Here is a 20,958-nt window from a genome sequence, read left to right on the forward strand (position 1 = left end):
AAATTTCAATTGGGCCGTGGCCACAGGGGGCCCATCGAAAAATGTTACTTGGGTTTTTTGTTTGGGAAATTACGCTCTTTCCAATGATGTGCATATTGCCGGGGTTGGTCGCGAAATTAGGGGCAATACTTAGAAAGGGCCTCTTTGGGGCCCTCTTTGGGCCCTTCCTTGGATTCCCGGTGGTTTCTTCAGCCAGATTGAAGAGGGGGGCCAGGAGAGTGTCTGTGCAAATTTTGAAGAAAATCGTAGGGGCGCCCCATTGGGCCCCAAATTCATTTGGGTCCCGTGGACCCAGGTGGGCCCCATCGAAAAATGTTACTTGGGTTTTTTGTTGGGAAATTACGCTCTTTCCAATAATGTGCATATTGCCGGGGTTGGTCGCGAAATTAGGGGCAATACTTAGAAAGGGCCTCTTTGGGGCCCTCTTTGGGCCCCTTCCTTTGGATTCCCCGGTAGGTTTCTTCAGCCAGATTGAAGAGGGGGCCCAGGAGAGTGTCGTGCAAATTTTGAAGAAAATCGTAGGGGCCGCCCCATTGGGCCCCAAATTTCAATTGGGTCCCGTGGGCCCCAGGTGGGCCCCATCGAAAAATGTTACTTGGGTTTTTTGTTTGGGAAATTACGCTCTTTCCAATGATGTGCATATTGCCGGGGTTGGTCGCGAAATTAGGGGCAATACTTAGAAAGGGCCTCTTTGGGGCCCTCTTTGGGCCCCTTCCTTTGGATTCCCCGGTAGGTTTCTTCAGCCAGATTGAAGAGGGGGCCCAGGAGAGTGTCTGTGCAAATTTTGAAGAAAATCGTAGGGGCCGCCCCATTGGGCCCCAAATTTCAATTGGGTCCCGTGGGCCCCAGGTGGGCCCCATCGAAAAATGTTACTTGGGTTTTTTGTTTGGGAAATTACGCTCTTTCCAATGATGTGCATATTGCCGGGGTTGGTCGCGAAATTAGGGGCAATACTTAGAAAGGGCCTCTTTGGGGCCCTCTTTGGGCCCCTTCCTTTGGATTCCCCGGTAGGTTTCTTCAGCCAGATTGAAGAGGGGGCCCAGGAGAGTGTCTGTGCAAATTTTGAAGAAAATCGTAGGGGCCGCCCCATTGGGCCCCAAATTTCAATTGGGTCCCGTGGGCCCCAGGTGGGCCCCATCGAAAAATGTTACTTGGGTTTTTTGTTTGGGAAATTACGCTCTTTCCAATGATGTGCATATTGCTGGATTTTGTCGATGGTATAGGCCTGAAATTGTTGAAAACGTTTATTTATGCCCCGAGGGCATACTCCCGGGCCCATATATTTGAAGCTGTTTTGTTCGGTTCAGGGGGGCGCTAGCCCCCTAAATTTGGTACTGTTGCACGTAAAATTTTGTCCTCTTTCGAATGACGTGCATTTTTAGCTGTTTTGACGGCTAGAAGTAGGGTTTTCAAAGTTCGTCGATTGTGCCCTGAGGGCATACTGTTTTTTGGGATTTGTGGCCCCCCTGATGGATTCCCCGCATTTTGGCACTAGGATTTTCGATAGAGGACACCATTCTGCACCTCTCCACCAAAATTCAGCGAAATCGTAGGGGCCGTCGATCCCTGCTGAATCCCTGCTGAACCCCTGCTGAATCCCTGCTAACTTCCGTTACATTCGGACTGTAGCGGTTGTAAACAACTTGTCGCCCCGTGTGTCTGCCCGTGGCGCTAGTTATCTGTCGGAGGTAAGGGTGAAAGATGCATATAATGGCCATGGAACGCTATTTTAGGATTATTGGTGAATAGCAAGAATATAGTTTTGGTGGTTTGAAATTGTTTGTCCTCAGTGATTGGCTTGATTCTCATTTTGCGGCATAAGCGGCTGTTTGGTTACATTGCATTTTTTATGATTGTGTAATTATTATGATTATGTTCCTCCAAAGTAGGCATCACATATCAATCTCAAAGGCAGATCATCTTCTTTTCATGCCTATAATTTTCTTCAAGAATATTAATAAGAAATATTCCATTTACCCCTGCCTATCATATATCCCATGGAGCTGCCGGTGGAAGTAGGCATGCAATGTGACCTAGCATTGGCGATGTGGTTAATTAGCTTTAAAGTACTATTGAATGCTAAAGGTCATCATTTAGAATGGTTTTCAAAACATTCCACTAGGAAATATTCATTGAAACCTGAAAATTACTTACAAAATGTAAATGTATAGCCACGTCTCAAGAGCATTCAGCCGTCTTCTCAGTAAATATATAATGAAACATAATCTTACCTGACCTAGCCTTACCTACAACCTACAACGTACGTCATTGGTAAAGCTGGCATCACTGTCAGCGTATATTAGTTTGGTAGGTTGTGGGTAGGTAGGTTGTAGGTCAGTAGGTAAGGTTAGGTTAGGTTAGATTGTTTTTAAGATTCCTTTTATCTACACATTTACCGGTTAGCGCTGACGGTGACACCAGCTTTACCGATACCCAACCTACCACCTACAACCTACAACCTAAAACCTACCTTCAATGGTGGCGGGTGGTGATAATTGTTATACCTATATGATAATACTGGAGATAAATACCATACAGATTAGCTGGTATCCATGACACTTTCTTAAGAAGAAGGTCTTCTATTAAATCATGTCTATATTATAGGAATCAAATGATTTTTGATGTAGTAGTCACATTCCCTACTCTGACCATCATGTCTGATTATTTCCAGTTACCACTGACAATGCCCAAAACAAGAACAAGAAAGGCGCAAAGGTGGCTGTTTGGTAGTGCGCAAAGCTGCTGGTAAGTGGCATCAAAGGATAGGATGTGCTTTGTTATTTCCAGGCACGTAGCCAGGATTTTGCTCAGGGGGGGGGGGGGGGGTTCACAGGTTGTGGCCTAGTGTTGTACCCCCTCCAAAAAAGGAAAATTTCTCGGATTAGGCCCACTATTTTTTTGGGGGGAGGGGGGGTGTCACAGCTGGTTTTATTTTTAAAAAAATCGCCATCACCGAGGGGGGAAGGGGCACGACTACGAGGGCATGGCTCCCGTGCCCCTCCCCCCTCCTTGGTTACGTCCTTGGTTATTTCTGAGAGTTTGGATATCACAAAGCTTTAGATATAAATTAGAATGTAATAAGAAGCTTTCAGCATTGCACCTTTCCAGACACTGATAATTCATTTCCCTTTATTGTTTCAAAAGTCAATTTTCAACACAAAAAACTTGAAATTATTAACTCAAATAATTGCAAATATATACTTTGGTAATTTGCCTTTCGCATCACTATCAACAAAATAATCAAGGGTGACTAAATATGAAATGTTCCTGCATGATCTTCATCGTGAACAATTGTCAAGGTATGATGTTTGCGTGTTGAAATGTTATAAATAACTTATGTCATAAAAACACAACTTGTAAAATTGTGTCTTTCCATATTATTCTGCAAGTAAGCCTTGGAAGGAAGAGACACTATTCCGTCCTACAGAAGCCATTTAGAAATGTGTGACATGTTCAGCACTTTGAGTCAGTCGGTGCCCGGACCTCAGTCGGCTGTATGACCGTCTCCTCGTCCTCTTTTGTCGGCTCCGCCCCGTGCTGTTCTATAAGGGTGTCTGACCCGCTGCCGCTATCCCCACTGTGAGGTCTGACCCGCCGCGCGCTGTCACCACTGTCGGCCCTCTGTGTGCGCGGCAGGTGGTGGTGGACCTGGACGTCTCTGCCCTGACGCGCGGCGTGCGTCTGCTCAGTGTGGAGGTGCCGCTGACAGCGGTGCCGGCCGGACCGGCTGCCTCTCCGGCGGCCGACATTGAGCGCGGCACGTGTCCGCCGCCGTTCGGGCCGCTGCAGCTGCTCCAGTCGGCGGCGCAGCTGTCCGTCTCCGTGTCGCTGGCCGTGCCGCTGGACCTGCTGCCGCGGCCGGCGCCGGCGCGCTGCGCCTACGGCCGCCTGCTGGCCGTCGTCTCGCAGCGCGGCCTGCAGCGCAGCGGCGTGCTGCAGCTCATCCAGCAGCTCAACGAGCCGCCCAGCCCGGCGGCGGCCGAGGGCGCCGCACCGCGCCGGCCCGGCGACGTCAGCACGCCGGGCATCAGCGGCTTCTGCCTGGCCGACCGTCAGCTGCACCTGCTGTTCGCCGAGGGGCGCGCCGACGCCGAGCTGGAACAGACGGCGGCCGCGCCGCGCGCTCTGCCACGCCGCGACGCTCGACTCTGCCACCATTCGGGCCTGCTGTTTAGGGAGCGCCTGTACCCGCGCCAGCCGGCCGCGTTCCGCGTGCTCGAGGACCGCCCGCTACGCGCCCAGCTGCTCGACACCCGCCTCTACACGTTACAGAAACAGGAGCCGGCGCGCGCCGTCCGCGCCATCAGAGAGTGCTTCCGCACGCAGTGGCTGTCGGAAAATGAACCTGCTTCCCAACGAGGCCGGCCTGCAACAACTGCTGGCCGGCTGTTGGCCGAAAAAAAACGCCTTCAACCGGATGTCAGTTGTCAAATCAACGCGTATTAATGCATTCACTAGGATGGGCTTACGTAAAGCTGTAGAATTGCAAATATATAATGGCACTGTTTTTGATCCGTTCGGTATGCATTGGTATCATATGATCTCTCATTCACAGACGATCAGCTGCGAAGACCCAGATCCGTAGTAGAGGGCTCATCGAGTCTGGGTCCAGCTCCCCGTACTTCCTCCACTTTGGAAACACCGCAGCGCAGACCACAGTTATACATAATATTTAGTTTTCATTCACTTCATAACCGAAGGTTGTTTGATAGGTGATATGCTGCTTGAGTTGCACCCCGGTATATCAATACGAAGCTTCCGTCCCTGCCACATACCAGTGAAGGAGGCGGCGGCGGCGGCGGCCGGGGCCGGGCTGCCCTGCCCACCGACACAGTCTGTGAAATGTCCCAACAACCTGTAAAATTCAACAGGCTTCATAAATGTTTTTTTGCACCATATTTTCTCGCGTATATGAAAGCTCTAAAATGTACAATATTCCTTTCAGCCGCAAGCGATATAAAACCTCTACAAAACGTCATGTCTCTGTGTGCAAGAAAGACACATATATTGTGTATAATCGAGCGTACATGATCTGCAGCGCTGCGGAGGGCTGCTCGGTTGCCGCTTTTTACCAGTTGGCTCTAGGTCGGACATATGGGTAAACAAAATGGAATAGTAATATTAAACAATGCTACCTGCTGATGCTACTGGGCCTCTCATTGGTGAAGAACTGGCAGCCAGCCAGCGTGTTTTTGTGAGAACTGTTTTAACAGCAGCAACCGAACGGCTCTCGGGCCAGCGACCAGTGAGCGTAGACAGCACAGCGCTCCGTTAGGCATCGGCGGGCAAGCACGCATTAGCTGTGGACGGACCGGCCGCCCGAACATATTTGTCGGTATCGAAAGTATCGTGAACCAAATGACTGCTAGCGAAAAAAAGGACTGCCTCTCGTATCCATGAAAACATGTGTTCTACAAAAGTACATAATTGCTTAGTTGTCGCCAGTCACTCATTGCACCATGGCGTCAGTGTGGGGCCGCGCCCCGAATCATCTCAATCGCCAGGCAAAGCATCTCAATCGACAGGCACATGGTAGTCCAGCTACGAATCCGAGCCGCGGCATCCCGTCTATGTATCTACATTACACCACAATCGAACACTGTCGGGCCACCCGAGACAGCAGTCTCCAATGTAACATCAAAACACGCCACTCGTCTAATATCAGAAAAATGAGCATTGAGTACCTACCGAATATCGACTACAGAAGATTACAATGGGGTGCAGATCTAGCAAGAGTGTCGCGGTTCGTCTCGGCACGGCTTACAGGCCGCCGAGCCCGCGCAGGTGACCGTCAGCTCCACCTGTTCCACCTCCGGCGCGGAAGCTCGATCACAAGACTGGCCTCAGTCGGCGCTCTGTGCTCGGCACAGGGCGACCGGGTCAGGAGCGGGCCGCTGCCGCCAGGGCCGCGGCCACCAGCCACGCGGCAGCGCCCGCGCACCGGCCGCCACCACCCGCTCAGCCCAGATGCGCGCCACGGCGTCATTGGGGCTTCCCTGAGCAGGATCGAACCAGAGCTGCATGCACGGCTCCAAATCCGACGTGAACTTCCACGAGTGATCCCACACCTGAAAAAGGCGCACGGTTTGCGTCACAGCTCGGCTCACTTTCACAGTCCACGCACCGGCAGCAATTAAGGGCTACTTAGATAGTGTGCTAATAGAGCGCAATCACTTAGCTTAATCCATAGAGTCAACCATGAATTGTTAATTACGAGCGAGCGAGCGAAGCGAGGTCTTTTCAATATCACGGAAAAAGCTCAGTATGAGCGGCCCGACCCGGCCCGGCCTGTAACGCTTTTGAGAGGCTTATATCTCAGCAACCGCTGGACCGATTGGCCTGCGGTCTTTTTTTTTTGTTGGCTAGCCCTATTCCCTCTACCCCGTAATTGACTACTCTTGATAGGTACATTACAGGGACCGTCGTGGCACGTGCCACGTGAAAAGTCAAGGGTGTTATTTGTCAAAAGTTGCAAAAGAAGTGATTTTGAGAGGCTCATCTCAGCAGCCGCTTGGGCGGTCTTGCGGTAAATTTTGTAGGGTAGCTGCACCCCTTCAACCAAAGGTCGGATGCTCTTGATCTATGTGAGTGACCCCCACTGCACGTGCAAAATGCAAAAAGAAGAGGTGCCGAATTTGTTCCCATTTCAATAACTCTGTAATTACTGGGGCGATTTAGCTGAAACTTGGCATACAGGTAGGCAGTAGGCACCCACCAGGCAATGCATTCCCATATGTTGCGGTTAGGGTGCTACTGCTTAGTGTATTATGTGTAAAATAAAGGACGCTTGAATCTTACCTGAGTGATGTCCATTTCTTGATCACTTTCATCTGTGGGTGACCGAGCAGCGACAGCAACCCAAGGCGTATACGGAATCTGTAAAAAATCAGCACACCGTTACCACATGTTTTAATAAAACTTACCTATAGGGAGGTAGCATAAAATACAGATCAAAACAATAACATACAAACATACAGATATTCGGTTAGGTTGAAATGGCTAAAAAATATAAAAAATAAGGGCAAGGTACTAGGGCTGTAAAGCTGTAAGGGCTCGGTACTAGTAATAATTTTTGGCTAAAAATATCACAAATAAAGACTCTGCACTAAAGGTGTAATGTCTGGTAGGTACTAGGAATAACTTTAGAGTGAAGTGTTACAAAAACAATATTCAAAGTCTTTTGATAACTTTTTTTAAACAATATAGCAGGCATTTTCATCACTTTTAAAAAAATAACTTACATTCTGATCCGGCACAGCACTGTTCTTTAGACGCAAACGTTTTTGACTGTGCTTATCATGGTGCGCACTTCTTGTTAAGTTAAAGTGGTCATGTGGTCTTGGCTCATTGGTCATGCCACACACCCTCATCCACTTTTCTCTGTACTTCTTTTTTTAGTGGGAACCTAAAAGTAAAAAAGGGTCAACACATGCTTAGTCCATGCAACACATACTCTGTGTATTAAGCTGAATAGCTCCACTGAGCCCAGTTTCACCAAGTGCGGTAAACTTAATTTTGGGGTAGTTTTTGTAGTTAAGTAGTGGGGTAGTTTGGTAGTTTACCCCAAATTGAGTTTACCGCACTTGGTGAAACTGGGCTCTGGTGAGTTTCCTTTTCTTGTCAGCACATAAGTGAAAGAAAACTGTGTAGACAAGAGATGAACCAAACCCCCATGGAAAGGTAGGTGTTACCACAACCAGGAAATGGGATTTGAAGGGCTGGATAAATGTGTCTGAGTTCTGCCTTTCAGCCAGACTGGAAAACATCCATACACTACGCCGGATGCCCGTGAGCCCCTCATGCGCCAAAATTTGAAGCAAGCAATTTTGAGCTGAAATTCCAGTGCATGATTTCCACTGAAAGTTGGGTGCCTGTTTGCACCAAAATTAAGCCACTTTTACATAAAGCACATGTGCATATCTACCGACCAAGGCTATATCAACCAGACAGATCGTTCCGGGGCCTCGGAGTCAGACGCTCTTCCCTTTCTGAGCGTCTGAATTAGTTAATGTTCCCATGAAAACCCAATACCACAATTTGTGTGGCACACTGTAGAATCTTAAGGTGAAACAAGGCCCAGGCCGGAAGTTCCGACTCTCTTCAGACCTGCCAGCGCCCGCAGGGCAAGTCTGCTGCTAGATTGACCACAGCGTGTCAAAAAATTCGGTGACAGCCATTTGCATTAACATTATGCGCCATGCGGTCACCCTGCGCCTAAAAATTCAGCTGCCACCATGCGCTGAATTTGATGCATGCAAAACTATGCTGGATGTGCAATGAAATTTTCGGGGCAGCGCCGCAATCACGCCACTTCGCATGACATATTCGGCATAACTTGTGTTTTTTTATCCAGTCTGGCATTTCAGTTGTGAAAGCCTGAACAATTCAAAAGGGTTTGCTAATCCAGGGGAGAGTTCTGTGAAAACAAAAGTAATAGAAGAGCCATTGCAATAAATAAGAATTTAGGTACCTACCTAGGTACCTACTTACTTGTGCACAGTCACACGGATATCAGTCCCGACCCGACGTAGGTCGTTTGCTCCGCGGATCACGCACTTCTTCATCGTTATTATAGGTATTTGTTCGAACAAAAATGCCCTGATTTCGGATCAGAGCCACGGTATATAAAATATGGTATACTGCCTTGCGAAAGATAAAAATACATTTTAGCAATTGGCTACCAAACGAGATGTCATCTGTTCAGGGCATAGCATAGGTTTACTTTCATAGACCTCATGAAAGTAGCTCATGAAACTCATCACCAATCAGCGCGACGGATTTCAAGATTCGATTGCGGATGTTCATCCGCCGGCCGATTGCCAGAACAGACAACGAAAAATAACGCAACTGCTCGTGGTCTGCTCGCTAGTACAGGGATCCGTGCCTGATCAGTACTGCTGCAAGCTGATTGGTTAAAAACCAAAGCCTCGCCGCGGGTGGCTGTATTGTCGGATAAGAACGCATTCCTGGGATAAGAACGCATTCCTGGCATATTTTCTTTTAAAATTGCCGATAACTACGAATGGAGGCCGAAATCGGCCGTAAGGGGGTAGACAAACAGGTTTTCGGACACGGGCTACAAGATGGCTATCTCAGTTTCAATCCCCATGTTAAAGGTGGCCCTTTTCCTTTAAAGCGCGTGTCCATCAGTGTCATTGTACCAAATTTGGTGTGCCTAGGTCAAGGTTTTCCGGAATCGGAGGATGCATCCTCAAAACATGTTTTTCGCCCCTGGCGCGTGCATTCCGCACCCCCTGCTGCCGAGCATACCATATGGTAATGGTCAAACACCGGGACATGTGACCTGTGAATTTGGCACCTGTGCCGTCCACGGTTTAATTTGGAGCGTCGCTTAAAGGTTTTTGCCCTTCCCGACTTTGTCGGCACGTGGCACGCGCCACGTGACACCGAATGACCTGTGTCATGCATCATCCCCTGCCTCAAAGCATTACCCATCGAACGGTACCACCAGCATCTCGATCCGATCATCCATTTAGACGCAATTCCAATTGTAATGGTTCGATGACCTTTCAGAGCATGGGTTTTTGGCAACGTAAAATGGCGCCTTGTCGGCTTCACCTGAATGGAGGTGGTTGCGGGTCCAGTTTAATTATACGTCCGTGGGCGGGACCGATTCAAAATTGAGTCGTTGCTACTAAAATAGCAGCATATGGCGACAGATGATGAACAGGAAAAATAGTTGCGTAAATTTAGACATAAACCACCCCCAAACCATTAATATCTTTTGAAGGCACTATAGACGACCATTAACTAACTAGATGTGATGAAGATCAAATGTGAGGAATACGCTCATTTTACAAAATTACATGCAAGTACCAAAAAGTGATGTAAGTACTTATTCAACGGTCATTTTCAGCGCTCCCCGCTAACGTGACTTCAAGTTGAGATATTTGCGGCAAGGTACCGAATTGAGCAAAATGGTTTTAATTTACATTATAACTTGTTGTGTTTTGTCAGAAAATGGTCCTAACTCAGATTTTGTGGAAAAAGGTCATAATCTCCCTTTAACCCTCTAGTGCCCCCGGTATCATACCTATCTGTAAGTCAATTTGCAGAAAATTCGCCTGCTAATCATAGAGGTGAAAATTGTTGAAAACCCTGCTGTATCAGAAGTGGTACGTCTTGGCAACCACCTGGTGGCAAAATTTTTAAGTAATGATTTCTCAGTTTCCCACCAGGTGATTTTGAAGAGGGTCAGTTTGTCCTTTGCCGAAAATCAATTTGAGATGCAAGTGTAAATTTAAGCATTTAGAAAACAAAAATTAGTTATTTGGAAAGAAACTTGGTATACTGTGAGACAAATGTTCAACATATATCATAGTATGTTGCAAAACATCGCAACGTTTTCAGGGTCAAAGATATGGACCTTTATTTTTGGGGATACTAGATATGATACAGTGGGCATAGCACTCCAATATTTTCTATGAAATTTTCGCCGCTGCAACATACGGTGTGCCAATACCATAGTTTTCTCAGGTGATAAGCATTGCAATCGCCTGTGAGTCATTGCAAATGACGATGGTACAAGATGCATAAATTTGTGAAGTTCGCACCTCTTGCGCCAGATAACTCTTTTTCGCTCCAGACTTAAAATGTCATAACGATATTGGTACGCTTATGCCGCCTCTCATCCTTGTCAATCTTCCAACATCTAGCTTTCTATGAGTGGCCTTACATGCCTCATACATCTCGACTTTTCTAACGCTCATGGGAATATGGTTTTGCATTGCAACTGTTTGACGATGACAATAGTGAACTTTTTGATCTGCAGGACACTAGCAGACCATATCTTCTAAAACCACGTTAGGAATGACATGCTATCGATGACAAGCTTGTTGATTTCAAGGAACGATCATCCGTGCGAGCATTTATACTCGTGAAACCAAAAATTGAGACTTGATGCTAGGGACAGGAGGATTCAGCGGTCTATTGCACAATTTCGCTATTCCAACAGGGGTTGTGGACGGGCTTATTTATGTCTTGTGGGTCTATGTGTTAGCTGGGCATGGCTGAAGACTTGCATTAGCAGCCAGCCAGCATTTTTCATTCATATTGGAGAGCGACTCACAATTTGTTTGCGATTCAAATCTCCTCCGTTCATCCCAGTATTAAGAGATTGAATGTGGAGTGGAAAACTATATCGTCATCTTCAGAGGAAGCTGGCTAAGCGGGCTCGCCATGAAGACATGTCTTCATGGCGAGCGACTCCGGACCGAAGGGCGTGGTTTCTTTGATTTCCTATCTAAGAAGTAGGCAACCATGCACTGCTGCCAGGTTCCAGCAGGTGCCTGAAACCTGGCAAGCATTTTCGCTGCCAGGTATGTCATTTGTTGTCATATATTGACATATACCGCCAACTGTGGTAGCTGAGTGCCACTGAACAAAAAGGATTTATAGGTACTAAAACATGGATACTACTTTTGTACTGACCATAAGAATAAAAGTTAAAGTGCGGCATTGCGTAATGCGTATGCTCACCTCCATATAAGGTCAATGAATATTGTGCAAGTTCCTGCCGATCGGTGCACAGTTACCTATACCTGTGTTCAGTGTTGTCTGACACGTACAACGGTTATTGCACTGGTCAGTGCGCGGCTGTTACATACTGACGCCGATGACATCAGGACCGCACGATCAGTCAAAGTACTAACTGACGATTCACAGGCTGAGAGTTTCAGTCACCCGAGATGTCAGGCTATCATGAAGATAAACCAACATCGTCTTTGGCATTGATTTCGGTCCGTCGGCAGGCTGTCCAGCATTTTGCATCAGAACTGCTTCACTTCAACCACTTACCGCGAGCCAACTGTAATGGCTTCATTTCTATATCAAGTATGCATAACGCATCTACGTTTGAGAAGCACGGCCCACATGTCTGAATTATGAAAAAATTGCATAAGTGCAACGCGCTGTATCGTGGAAATTGAAGGAATAGAAGGCACTCGTAAATAGATGCCTATGATTAGCGTTGTTCCCTAAGCACCGACTGAAAGGACATTTTGATACAAGAAGGATGCCAATGAAATATTAAGAAAATGAAAATGTTTAGATCACGTGACCTAAGGTCAACTTTTGACCTTTCGATCTTTCGAGGTCAACATACATATGTTTCGATGCGGATCGACGAGAGGATCACGATGGTGCTATTAGTTTGTTCCTAGCTGGGATACCTTGAAAGTTATTCGAGAAAAACTTCATATTTATGTATAGTGCCGCTATTTTGACTTCCTTTTAGCTCCTGTGACGTCATCTTTGACCTGACCTGAAAATGACCTCAGTAAAAATTATAGACCTTATCCGTGTGTACCCTTTACCGTTTACCGCTTGTCGCTATCTTGCTTTATTCTCGAGATCTCGCTGTCGCTCCCGCTCGTAATAATGGACAGGTCATAAAAATGACCTGACCTGAGGTCAACGCAGGGCGATAACCACTTTTTTATTATCGCATATGAATGACAATTGATAAGGCTTTAATCGTCATCAGACAAAATTGCAACTTTCAGTGGGGAAAATATCAACGTCACTCTTCGAAAAACAGGACAAAAGGTCACGTGATCAAAATTTTCAAAAATTGAAAATCCGAGATAGCCAAAATGTTTGTTGGTTGATTGTGAGTTGAACCATATGAAGTTTTTATCGTAAAAAACCAATAGTTTCTGAGTTATAGGCCGCCAAACATAGGGCTGCAGCGCGAACTCCAAGAATTGCCCGAGGCTATATCTCGGAAACCGTTGTTCGAAGAAAAAAATCCTTGCCACAGCTGGCTTCCCCGCCCATCACAACCCATTAGACCAATTTTAAGCAAAAAATAAAATATGAGGGTGCAGGGCACTTGTCGATTTGTCGTGGAACGCCCCTCTTGTAGGCCATATATGATGCATTGTGCACCGTTTTGACAGAGTTTATGACCAGAGGCGCCCATTGCGAAGTCCTGAAGTCCATGCTACTGAAAGCCCGATTTCAGGTGTTTGACCTGACCTTGACCCGACCTGTGACCTCAAAATTCAACTTTAAAGTACTCATCTGAAGCGTATCGTCGCGTTCTTTCGTTTGCCGCCTCGTGCGTTTCGCTGCGCCTATTGGTTCTCGAGTTATCGGCTGGGGGCGTTTAACGCCCCCCCCCCAGCAAACGGTGGGTGGCGAAATACCGCAGCAACTGCCGGGTTAACCCTCGCCTGTAGGTATAAGACATAAGTGTTTTTTTTCAGCCGCGAACGTATAAGGGGGGGGGGGTCCGTTGGACCCCCCTTGCCGTTTCGCCTCTGATCGAGCAAGAGCTTCGCAGAAAAAACGAGCGTGGTCAGGTCAGGTCAACCAGTAAGGGGTCCTGCCGGGTATTCGTAGTAGGTGTCAGCCGCCTCTGACAGCTTCGTAACATGTTACGAAGGCACCAAAACTACTTCGCAAATGTTAATATGGTTGCTAAATTCCAATTCAGCTAAAAAACTGGCCTAGAGGCTAGTCAGAATATAGAAACATGTAAACCTCCAAAAAGTGAACCGAGGTCGTCAAAGGTCAATGACCTGACCTTCATCCACCCACCCCAATGCATGGGACCAACATCATTTCACATGTTTGAACGCTTGAAACCACGAAAAGATTGCGCAGACTGCTCGCTAATGCGAGACTGCGAGCAGACATACACCGAATCGCGATTTCGGCCAAACATAGTCTCGAAAAGTACCTAGGTCACAGGTCAAAGGTCATTTGGGTCAGGGTCATGAAATTTTCAGGGTAGGTGTAAAATTGATCAAGTCGAGCATCTGAAAGTTTCGTCGCGATCGGCCGCTTTTTACGCAAAAACCGAGAGGGTCCGTTCGATCCCCCCCCCCCCCTATACGGGCGAGGGTTAAGTTTTTTACTCTATACGGGCGATACTAAGTCGACTAGCTTAGGTCAAATTGGAGAACATAATTCAAAAAGATTTCAAAAGAGCTGTCGGATGCGCTTTTCCGCGGCGCTATCCGCTACAGTCATGCAATGATTTGTCAATGTTGAAATTGACGAAATCTGACATTTGATTGCCTTGGGTGACCTGACCTAAAAGCTACCTTGGGTGACCTAAGTTTTTCATGATTTGTCAAGCTCTTTTTAATTACTGGCAGATCCAGAAGGGAAAGGGAATTTAGGGCAAATGCCCCAACCAGAGATCTTGGTCTCCTCTCAAGATAGCACTACCATTCACTATCCCATTCCCCGCGTTCGATGTCTCTCGGACGACGAAGATTCTACGTCGTCCGGCCAATCCCGTTCAAGGTCAGTGGGGGCTCGGCTGCGGTTATGGAACGTGATTGGCCAGACGGCGTAGAATCTTCGTCGTCCCAGACACCGAACGCGGGGTATGTTTACCATTCGCGAACTGTGCTTTCATCGGCCTTCAAAGGCAAAACCAACCACCCCGAACTCGTTCATCTCGTCGTCCGAAGGCCAAACAATAACTGTTTTATCACCATCTTTGTATTTATCAAAACAGCCCCAATCATACATGCATCGAGAATAACACGACCGGCAGCACACTGGCGCGGTGCCACGGTTCCGGTTTCGTTCCGAGCGCAGCAAAACAACCCCCAGCCAGCCCCAGTCAGGGCCGCGCGGCGCGAGCGTCACACCGGACCGGCCACAGATGCCAACGACGCAGTAGAGGCCCGGCGGCGGCCGCTGCGCAGTTGGGTGCGGCTCCGGTGCAGCGGCACGGAGCGACGCTATCCCGGCGGCGGCCGACCGGGCCCGGGACGCGCCCGGCTGAAAACACGGACACAGACCGTCAGAGGAGAGAAATGATTCAGATACGTGTGGTAGCTCGCGTGGGGCAATCAATGGGAGATACTATGCAGTAGTTGTAGAAAAAAGATAAACATTTCTGTAGAAAGAAGACCAAATTTTAAACGACATACAAAATCGGTATATACCTACTTATCCATATATTCAGCAATAAATGATTGCATAAATGCAATAAATGTGCGTCCCCAATACTAGGTAACAGACACGCGGTCGACTGCCACCATACAGGAAGGAGAAAGTTTACTGTCGCAGTGATATGGAGGGCGACGAGCACGAGCCAACTCGGCAACCAACGAGCACTGCACGATCGATGAAAGCCTAGCGCCGCAAAACACCGTCCCACTCACCATTAGAGAGCCACGTCCAAACAGACACCTGGCAGCGGCGTGTGCCAACGGAACTCTGAAAACGAACATGATACATCGCGTTAATGCCAAGAGGTGGATGGAAAATGCTCAACGACTCTGAAAATAGTTCAGACGCAAAACTGACGTCATTTATCGATCAGACGGCAATTCCTATCAGTGGAGGATCATCCTTTGTATCTTTAAAGTAGAGTAACTGTGATATGTTATGATAAAGAATATATTATACGCTTGAGACATATGATGCATCCAGATCCAAAACAATGCCACCTTTACAGCACATGCCCTCTACCTTCCAACACTGACCTGGAAAGCAACGGACGCAAATCTTCCAAGCCCAGCACCAGGCGATTACCTGCAAAGCGGCACCATATAATTAGGGATAACCTTTCACACGGAAAACCGTGGTAGGAAAATCAGCTGTCAGACACTCAAGTTGACGTCAAATATCGGTCAGACGGCAATTCCTATCAGTGAAGGTTCATCATAATAGAACTGCTGCGCAATAAACTCTAGGAAAGAAACACGATAAGCCGTATGGCGATGTCATACATCGACAAGCATTTGAAGCGTCCATTGCTCGAAGCCCACCCTTCCGGACATTGACAAACACGTACCCGGCGCTGAGCCTGGCGGCGCCTCTGCCGGTCGATAATCAATGCGGCGCCAGGCCTCCCCGGCCGTTGAAGTGGGCAGGCTGCAAGCAGTGTCGACGACCCGTCTGTCGATAAAGCGGCGCGTTTCAGCGGTTGGACCGAGGTCGGAGAGTGGGCCGACGACACAGTGAACACTTTCAGACACTAGAGTGGCGTCAGTTGTCGATCAGACGGCAATTCCTATCAGTGAAGGTTCATCATTAGAAAACAAAAGCAGTTGCAATAATCCAAATATCATATTTGAAGGAAACACTTGAAATGATCAGTTCAGTTACTAACCTTCTCAGTAAGTTGAATCCGAACGGCAAACTGGATGTCGATACACAGACCACAGGATTCCCCAGAGATCAAACGTCCACCTGAAAAGTATTCTGTGATATACATGTGCGATAACGAACTCACTATTCAACCAAGCAATACTGAAGTCCGGTTACCAAACATCCCAAAGCCTTCCGCAGCTGAAAAAGCTGGGTCAGATTAGAAGCAATTTCCCTCAGCGGATAAAGTTCATGCATAAAATCAAAACAGAACATTGGAGCCTGTATACTGTATAAAGCAAATACCAAGACTGTTCAAACAAACAACGGGCGTTCCAAAATAAACGGCACAGGTAGCATGCGTTGGCAGCGTTGGCATGACTTCGGACTAGCAACCCACAAGCTGACCAGGGGCATTTCACTCACAAGACGCATCTGTAAAAACAAAGTAGACGCAAAAGCCAGGATTCGCAAGGAATTTAACTACCACCACCAAATTCTTACAAAACGTGTTACAACTACGCAGTTACAACTACGACCCTGACCATACAGTTTACAGAAAGTTGGCAAACAAATTTGTTTCGTACTCATGCATATGCAGGATCTCCATTATGACTTCTGATGCCAGGTGTTCGCAATAGGTATGCAAGCATGACCGGGTTATAAACGCGAATTACAAAAGGCACTCGACCCTGCGGCCTGCTGATGCTAAATATGCAGGGTAGTTACTGGTTAGCAAATATAAAGCACCAATAGGACCCCCTTTGTCACAGAACTCACCAAAGAAAGATGAATCATGAAGCGTCGCACGACGAGAAGTCGTTATTGTGGATGGTCTCGGTGTTTCTCCAAATGGTGAAGCAGTAGACAGGCGCATGGCCGAGCGTTTGAAGGCTGGATAATACTCAGCTAGCTGGTGGCAAGGGAACCTTCCGCTGTCCTCCATTATGCCTTATAATATCGCGCGAATTGAGTTGTTTTTAAGTTGAAATCATTCTTGATGAATTGAAGGAAATGGCTACCTGACAAGTGGCCAGGACGGTCGGCGAACGCAAGCAACTTGACATTACTCGTCTTTTAGCTGTTTGTCGCTGATTTGTTACAATTACTGAATAACGCTAAGATGAAAGGGACGTGGCGAGCAAAGCATGTGCTTCATGCATGGATAGATCAAATTCGATGGGCCGCTGTTAATGTCGCCGTGAAGGGTGCAACTAGGGGCGTCTCTCTACGCGAACCCGTCACTTACCAGTCGAGCGTGCCTCCGCCATTTTGTAAGTCGGCGAACGGTGAGCGATCAGCCAAAGTCGGCCGCGCGTGCGGGCAATGGTGGCCAGGAAATAGATGCCAGTCGGCCAGGGGAGCAATTTACCCGGTCGCCGGCGGAGGACGACAGGCGGCATTGCGCCGGGGAGGTGCAGCCCGCCGCCATGAGTCAGCGGGAGCGGCTGCAGGATTCAGTGTCCTGGAAATAGACGCGCATTGAGAGAATGTGGACAGTGATCCAATCTCCCTTCTCGCCAGTCGCCTCTGATCGCTAGTTGACCAACACCGCCGTCGCCACAGCAAGTATCACAACACAATGTAGGGTCGCGACTTCAGACTTCACTTCCGGGGTGTTTTGAACCAAAAAGAAACAAAAGCGCTCGTGTGGTTGATTTGACATAAATAACCTAGGGGCGTAAACAATCACACATCCATTAGCCTTGTATTTCATCGTGCCACTAGCCAACATTTTGGTGTGTATCTGGAGTCGACTCAATGTCTGTCATCTCCGCGCATCCCGTAATCGTCCCACCCTGCGGGGACATCGTCTCTGAACATCGCCGCCGCCGTACGACAGGCCCAGCCAGCCTCAGCGCCTCTGCAAGGTCTCATATGAATCGTGAATGATCCCCCTCTCTGTACAATGGTGTATGAACGCCAGTGTGCTCGACATCACCCCTGCGCCCGCGCCTGCTCAGCGAGTCTAGTGCCTGTCTCCTCCACGCGGGCAGTCGCGAGAGATGTGGCCATCTTCGCCACACGAGTAACATGCCCGGCTCCTGCCGCCAAAACCGCCGCCGCCACCACCTCCGCTGGGACAATCCCGCGAGATGTGGCCCTCCTCTCCGCACCGGTAGCACGCCCGGCTGCCTCCACCACCGTATCCACCGCCACCGCCGCTGCTGCAATCGCGGGAGATGTGGCCCACTTCTCCGCAACGGTAGCAGGCGCGGCTGCCGCCGCCGCCGCCACCGCCGCGCGGGCAGTCACGCGAGATGTGACCCTCCTCACCGCACGAGTAGCAAGAGCGGTTTCCGCCGCCACCTCCATAACCACCGCCGCCGCTCGGGCAGTCGCGCGAGATGTGGCCCTCCTCGCCACACCGGTAGCAACTGCGGCCTCCACCGCCACCGCCTCCGCCGGGGTAGTACCGAGACATACTCTGCTTCTCAACCTTAAACAACGCACAATTTTGCACCATCATCACGACACTCCGGAATCCTTAACACTTTCAAGCTTCAAAATTTTGTTCAGTGGCCAAAATTCGATTTTACAATAATGTGAATTTAAGCAAATAATCAGTCTCATTGAAATTTTGAATGTCATCTTTTCAGTTAGCACACACTGGTAAAATTTTCAGCATTTTCCAATTTCAGTGTTTTGGAAGTAATGATGTGACTTGACCAATCCATCACCCATCAGAGGCTCAAATGCATCCCAGCAAAATCTTCAATTTCCAAACTGCAGGTCAAGGCATTTAAGTGTTTCCACAGGAAAGCTCTTTCACCTATCTCAAAAACTGATAAGATGGGTGCCACAGTTGATAAACTCAGCCGTTTTTGTTAGCAAATGTTGACCAGTTAAATTTTCAAATGCAGTAGCTGGCATGGATCTATATAACACCACTCAGAGCTGATGTTTATCAGAACAGTATGCAGAAAAAAATTGCAAAAAGCAGCTTTAAAAACAAAACCAACATGCCAGGGGAATTTGTTGAAGATGGCAGCCCTCATGGTGTATAATTGATCTTCCTGACCAAATTGTTCATGCTGTGCATATGCCAAATTGCCTTAAAATCAGTGACCATAATTTGTTGGTCACAGTTAAGGATTTTCCACAAATACTTTTTTACTAGAAGGAATGGCCATGGTCCTTGTTCCTGAGGCATTGTGACAGTCTGGCAGGAATGTTTTATTTTTCAACCAAGCTATCACTTGGTTTATCACTTTTCTAGAAGAAATGTCTATGCCAAGGGGAGAGATGTTGATGTTCAAAGTAAAACTTTCATCAAATAAGGCTTTTGGGCCACAGCCTTTCAATGGTTGAAGATATTTTATTGAAATTTCAGCCAAATTGTGTTATACATCACAATTCTTATCTTGTCTATGACTTGCTTGGAACATGAGCTATCAAAAAATAGCATGATCTTAAGTGCTTATTCATCCATGAAAACTGCACATGGAAATCCTGAGCACTTCTATTAACTCAATATTTTAAAGAAATGCATTCACAATGTTCTAAGAGTGCCTAATGTAACACAAACAGCATGATTCATGCTCTCCCTCACATAGGCTTTATATCAGCTCTTGAAGATTAGCCACTTTCATGCACTGATCTTAAAAAAACTGCTGGTCACTGACAAGAGGCTATGATGGTTTGTGAGGCTATATAAGCTATAATCGTTTCATAAAACATAATTAAATGGGGGGGGAATATATTCCCACCAATCAAATATAAGGGCCCAAAATCCTGAGAGAACAAACTGTGATTTCTGACAAAAAGGGACTAATCTTATGGTTGCAAAAACACAAAATCAATGATTTTTGCATAAAATTTTGGGCATTTAACAATCTTTTAACAAATTTCAGAAGTCAATAATGTTTTTAAAACCATAGCCAACAATCCCACACAGAAAAAATATGAACATCACTTTACACACTATGCCCATTCACGAAATATTTCATATTAGACACACTTCAATGTAATACACAACAAAGAAACTCATATGTTGACACCACACGCCACTCCACTTGGAGTTCAAAGGCTGAAACAGACTCCTTCCACGTTCAGGAAATCGCATGCGAGAGCCTATAACTCACCTGATTAAAATACATTATAATTTGTCTCGCATCAATCGCTTGCGGGAGGTGCGTGCGGTTGATGCGAGCGTGCTTCCATGTATTTGAATAGGCTCTCGCATGCGATTTCCCGACTGTGGAAAGAGTCTGTTTCAGGCTCAAGTTGGACAACCAAAACAGGATTAACACTTCAGAATAAAGCGACCCGGAATAAACAGTATACCACAGATATTTGAGCAATTACCAGAAACAAACCTTTCCCATGTCACATACAAGCATTTCAAGTGGAATGAAATCCGATACTTACAATTTACAAAGGGCAGATCAAGAACGCACCACACCCCGTCAGCTATGGCGTCCAAGTGAAAGAGGATGCGCGCGCGAGGTTACAGACCATCATAATGAAAACACATTTTGATGAAAAAATCAATTGATTTTATTTGCTTTATTTCTTTGTTTCTTACGAAAATGTTATATTTAATTATCTTTCGTGTAAAAATATTAAACCAAAACAATTTTAGTTTTCAAATATCAAAATTGGCATAGCCTGGTGAAAGGGATGCTGCAGATAAATCAAAAGTTTGTTGGTCGCACCCTTGGCACAATACTGGCGACATTTCTATGCTTTTTTTATTAATACTTTTGTCCCTACCAAGGTATCTAAAACACTGCTCCCTACAACTCGTTCGTCGTTTCCATCCTCAGGATGTTCAGATCCTTCTCATCCACGCCGCAACCCTCTCTCCGGGCTGGGCAGGCAACTTTTCTTGCGCTCGACACCCGGATAATTTTCCGGCTTCCCCGGTAATTTTTT

At 47.2% G+C, this 20,958-nt stretch overlaps 1 protein-coding gene, 1 long non-coding RNA gene and 2 other non-coding genes across 6 annotated transcripts; all 4 read right to left on the reverse strand.

The window, feature by feature from the left end:
* Positions 1 to 4,975: 4,975 nt before the first annotated feature.
* On the reverse strand, positions 4,976 to 8,986 carry LOC122377061. 3 transcript variants are annotated; one of them, XR_006255761.1, is made up of 4 exons: positions 8,491 to 8,986; positions 7,242 to 7,405; positions 6,799 to 6,876; positions 4,976 to 6,068 (listed from the first exon to the last, which is right to left on the reverse strand). It is a non-coding gene; the product is annotated as an uncharacterized LOC122377061 (long non-coding RNA). The 3 variants fall into 3 exon arrangements; XR_006255762.1 differs by having other exon boundaries at positions 8,475 to 8,635; XR_006255760.1 differs by lacking the exon at positions 8,491 to 8,986 and having other exon boundaries at positions 7,242 to 8,194.
* A 6,602-nt stretch (positions 8,987 to 15,588) lies between these two features.
* On the reverse strand, positions 15,589 to 15,659 carry LOC122377063. Its single transcript, XR_006255764.1, has one exon. It is a non-coding gene; the product is annotated as a small nucleolar RNA SNORD49 (small nucleolar RNA).
* A 299-nt stretch (positions 15,660 to 15,958) lies between these two features.
* On the reverse strand, positions 15,959 to 16,028 carry LOC122377062. Its single transcript, XR_006255763.1, has one exon. It is a non-coding gene; the product is annotated as a small nucleolar RNA SNORD49 (small nucleolar RNA).
* Positions 16,029 to 17,774: 1,746 nt separating this feature from the next.
* LOC122377059 (DNA-binding protein HEXBP-like) lies at positions 17,775 to 18,520 on the reverse strand. Its single transcript, XM_043357023.1, has one exon. It carries the CDS (start codon positions 18,503 to 18,505, stop codon positions 18,050 to 18,052), a length of 456 nt encoding a protein of 151 aa, XP_043212958.1. The 5' UTR covers positions 18,506 to 18,520; the 3' UTR covers positions 17,775 to 18,049.
* Between the last annotated feature and the right edge of the window lie 2,438 nt (positions 18,521 to 20,958).

This window comes from Amphibalanus amphitrite, unplaced genomic scaffold (assembly GCF_019059575.1).
Source record: "Amphibalanus amphitrite isolate SeventyFive unplaced genomic scaffold, NRLGWU_Aamphi_draft 002492F_arrow, whole genome shotgun sequence".
Classification (NCBI taxonomy): domain Eukaryota; kingdom Metazoa; phylum Arthropoda; class Thecostraca; order Balanomorpha; family Balanidae; genus Amphibalanus; species Amphibalanus amphitrite.